The 4401-nt window shown below is 34.7% G+C and overlaps 1 protein-coding gene across 1 annotated transcript; it reads right to left on the bottom strand.

The window, feature by feature from the left end:
• Positions 1-2454: 2454 nt before the first annotated feature.
• Positions 2455-3608, bottom strand: LOC121244891 (mitogen-activated protein kinase kinase 9-like). The gene has a single exon (XM_041143128.1). The coding sequence runs from the start codon at positions 3513-3515 to the stop codon at positions 2565-2567; it is 951 nt and encodes a 316-aa protein (XP_040999062.1). The 5' UTR covers positions 3516-3608; the 3' UTR covers positions 2455-2564.
• Positions 3609-4401: the final 793 nt, after the last annotated feature.

The raw sequence follows: 4401 nt of genomic DNA on the forward strand, positions 1-4401 counted from the left end.
CTGCAACAATCGAGTTACATGCAGTGCCAAAAGGGTTGCAGCTTTGCATTCCTCTTGGTATTCCTAAATTGATCGTTGAGTCTGATTGTTTGCTTATGGTACAAGAATTACAAGCTGCCCATGATACTTTCTCAACTAATAAGAACTTAGTTATAGAGGCAAAGAGTTTAATGAATTATTTCCAAGAAGTTAGCATTGAGCATGTTAACCGAATGAGTAATGGAGTTGCGCACACATTAGCTAGATATGCATGGAATGTTTTTGATGCTCAAATGTGGTGGGAAAATGTCCAAATCATGCTCTTTGGTTTGATCAAGTTACTATGTAATTTGTTTTGGGTTTGAATGAAATTCTGTTTATATATATATATATATATATATATATATATATATAACCTTTTCACATATTTAGGGAAAATAAAAAATAAAAAAACCCATATACCACGTCATGCTAGATTACTTATTAAAAAAATAGCACATAGATGGAATCGATCACATGTTTATAAACAGAAAAAATGACTTCCAATATAAATGAAAGAAGATTACCCATGATGTCAGCATGCATGCATGAATGCAACCATTTTGTGAAGGTTCATGCATCATCCCAGACTGATTTGGACACATGATTTGCCTTTCTATGCAGAGGATAGAGATCTTTTCATTTTTCTGTAAAGGGTGCGTAAAATGTTTTCGCCTTTTTATGTATGCATGTATATGTATCCACTTTTTATATATAAGAGTCCTACGTATAACATACTCGTGGCATACTTTCAATTCATGACATGAATCAGCCACCGTAGATCTCGTTGAAGACTACAGATCAGTTTTACTTTCAAGAAATTGAATGGCCAGAATCATCATCATCTCCAGGCTAGGAATTTTGCAAGCTCTCAATTTCACTTGCTAGAAAATTGAAAAGCACGAGATTATGTAAAATGAAAAATAATTTATACATTTTTTTAAGTGTGTAAATCTCGTACACTTCCTTTAAAAAAAATGAATAAATATGAGATTCACGTAAAAAAAAAACTCAAATTTTAATAATAGGTCTCACTTTAATTTTTAAAAAAGTGTGCGAAGCTTGCAAATCCTATAATTATATTTAACATTATTCATATAAAAATTTTATAATTTTTCATTATTATTTTCAAAGTAAAGGGCTAGATTTTGCGAAATTAGTGGTTACTATTTTTTAATCAAATAGTGTCGGTTTGAGAAAATATATGTCAAATTAAGGCACCTAGTACTTGTACTTAAAAGATTCTTAGATAAAAACTCTATCCGGCGTCTTTTTAATTATCATCTTCTCATCATTCTCTTATTTGACATTTAATAATTGAATAATAAATAACAAATAATAAATAATTTTATAATCATTTAATGATAAAAGGAACATGACAAAAATGATACTCTATAGCATTTCTCATTTATGAATAATAGAGTTTTTAGCCACTTTCGTTTGAATATCAAGGGATAATGTGGACACAAATTCTTATAGGAAGTGATATATATAATGATAAATACATATTTCCATTTTGTAGGCTAATTTCTATGTTTTATAATTAATCATAAATTTATAGAGATTTAAATGAGTAATACTAGATACAGTCGTGGAGTGTGTAAACGCTGCACAATCATTTTGAAAAAGAGTAAAGTTTATTATTAAAAAAATAATTTTTATTATGTAAATTTCATATTTACTCACTTTTTTTTTATAGAGATTATGCCAGATTTGGGTATTTAGATTACGTTTGGATGTTGAATTGAGTTGAGTTGAATTGAATTGAATTGAGATGATAAAATATTGTTAGAATATAATTTTTTAATATTATTATTATTTTGAGATTTGAAAACGTTAAATTATTTATTATATTTTGTATTAAAATTTAAAAAAATTATAATAATAAATTGAGATGAATTGAGATGGGTACGAGAACAAATGAAGTACTGTATCACTTCTTGTAAAACAACTTATAAGAGCATTGGCAATAGTCTGCCAAGTCTAAAATTTAGCTAGAATCTTAACTTTTGACTATAATATTAATTTTTGACTAGGTGAGTCTACATTAGACTAGCCATTATAAAGTTAAAATAATAATATAATATAATTTTTTTAATTTTTTTAATTTTTTTTTACAAATACAATTTATATATTTCTTAGATCTTTATATTTTATAGAAATAATATGTCTACTCTATCAATTAATAAAAATAATAAGCATGCTATGTATATTTTACCATTTAAAGAAATAAAAAAGTGATGAAATAATTAAATATTATTTTTTATTGTGAATAGTAGCTAGTTATATTTAGAGATGACTTAAGATTTATTATTCATCAAGTCTTAAATTTTAGACCATTAGCTAACTTAATGTAGAGACTTTTTTTACATCTAACTAAAATTTAAACTTATATTAATATTTGACCAGTTCATTGCCAATGCTCCAAATAGTTTCTTTCACCAGTGCTAAAAGCAACAGAAGCTTCTAAGAGTTTGAAATAATATACAGTGAGCCGGCTGCAATAAAACTAGAAGCCGGAGTCCAAAATTGTCAGATCCGGAAACTCATCTCGGATCTTTACAAACAAAGGGGTGGGTCAAAAGCTGAGCTGCCATCCACCGCTTACTGGACTCCTTTTGCAAGCAACATTGAACGAAGCTACGGAACTCCTCCGACGCTTGCTCCGGCAAGCTCGGCGGCTCTCCGAAACAGATCGCGCACATCAGGGTCGCCCAGTCGGGTCTCTGACCCGGTGGAAGGAACGGGAAATGACCCAAATACAGCTCCAACAAGGTCAGCCCCAAGCTCCATATGTCACCGGCGTAGCCGTTATAATTCCCGCCGTAGGTATCCGGGTCGAACCGTTCGGGACTCATGTAGGCGCAGGTGCCGACGTAAGAGTTGCACGCGTCCAACGAACGGCACATGATCTTGCTGACTCCAAAATCGGCGATCTTTACCTCCATCGCGTCGTTCACCAAGAGATTCGAGGGTTTGAGGTCACGGTGGATGATCTTGTGCCCATGGAGGTAGTTCAAGCCGTCCAGAACCTGGCGCGCCACGCCGGCAAGCTTGGGCTCGGAGAAAGTACCATGGGTCTTGAGCAGCGAGTCGAGGGAACCCAAGTTCATATACTCCATGAGAATCGCGATGTCGCCACATGGCTTCTCGAATATACTATGGCAGCGGACAACGTGGGGAGAGTCGACGGTGCGTCGGAGGATTTCCATCTCCCGAAAAACCTGTCGGCGGAGGGTGGGGTCCGAGTCCGTGTGAACGACCTTGAGGGCGTAGACATCATGGGTGCGCTTGTGGCGGACCTTGTAGACGGTGCCACCATTGCCATGGCCAAGGACTTGAAGCTTTTCGAGGTCGGAGACGGAGATGGCAGCAGAGGTGGCAGTATTGGTGATAGTATTGGGAGGAAGGGGTAACGGGAATCGAGGGCGGTGGTCAGAGAGCTCAGATATGGGGAGGCGAAGATTAAGATGGCGACGATCTCGAACTACAGCCATGGGAGTTTAAGGCGTCGGCCGGTCTGGAAAATAAAAGGAGCGGTTAAGATATATAAGTAGGAGGGGAGGAGTAGTGGAAGTGAGTGGAGAGGAGGGAATGGAAGGTGGCAGGATACGAGGCATTGGGCCCCACTTTTTTGGAAAGATTCATTGTAGGAGGGAATGTATTGAATAATAATGCATTATTTTTCTATTGTTACACGTGACAAAATGGAGTTCCGGCCGCCGCTATAAGTCTATTAATTATAAAATTATCTTATCTTTCCTATTTTTTATTTTTTATATTTAATTTTTTTGTGGATTTTGTAAGCAAGTTGGGTACGTACGTGGGAGGCTCTTAACGAAACAAGACTCCTAGACGAAACCACGATCGCGTGACAATGATACAATAATATTGAGGGAGATCACCATGAAATATGAATACACTAACAATAAATATTAAATATCAATCATGGAATTGGATGAGAATATAAAGAAGAATCATGTTAAATATTCTTTGAGGGTTTTTTCGAATATTTGGACGTAGTTGCATTTTTTTTTTTACCCTTGGGTGTAACGATACGTTTGAATCACTCACAATAATGTTTTGAACATTAATAAGATATTCGAATGCTTATTCTTTAAATAAATAGAAAATAAAAAGAGGATTAAAGATTTACATAATTCGGCATAAACATTTATATCTATGATTGTTTGGGAGCGAAGTCCATTATAGTACGCGATTTTATTATCTTCATGTCTCTAATAACTCTCAATTCAATAGAAGAAAATAAGGTTTCATAGACTGAAGAAGATACCTCCATTCTTGAGACAGGGTACTCGAGAGGGTAGGAGTATTTCCTTAACAAAAATATTTGATCTCTAAGTTCGTAGTGGTCCTTTCCTC

The sequence above is a fragment of the Juglans microcarpa x Juglans regia genome, chromosome 8S, assembly GCF_004785595.1.
Source record: "Juglans microcarpa x Juglans regia isolate MS1-56 chromosome 8S, Jm3101_v1.0, whole genome shotgun sequence".
NCBI classification, from domain to species: domain Eukaryota; kingdom Viridiplantae; phylum Streptophyta; class Magnoliopsida; order Fagales; family Juglandaceae; genus Juglans; species Juglans microcarpa x Juglans regia.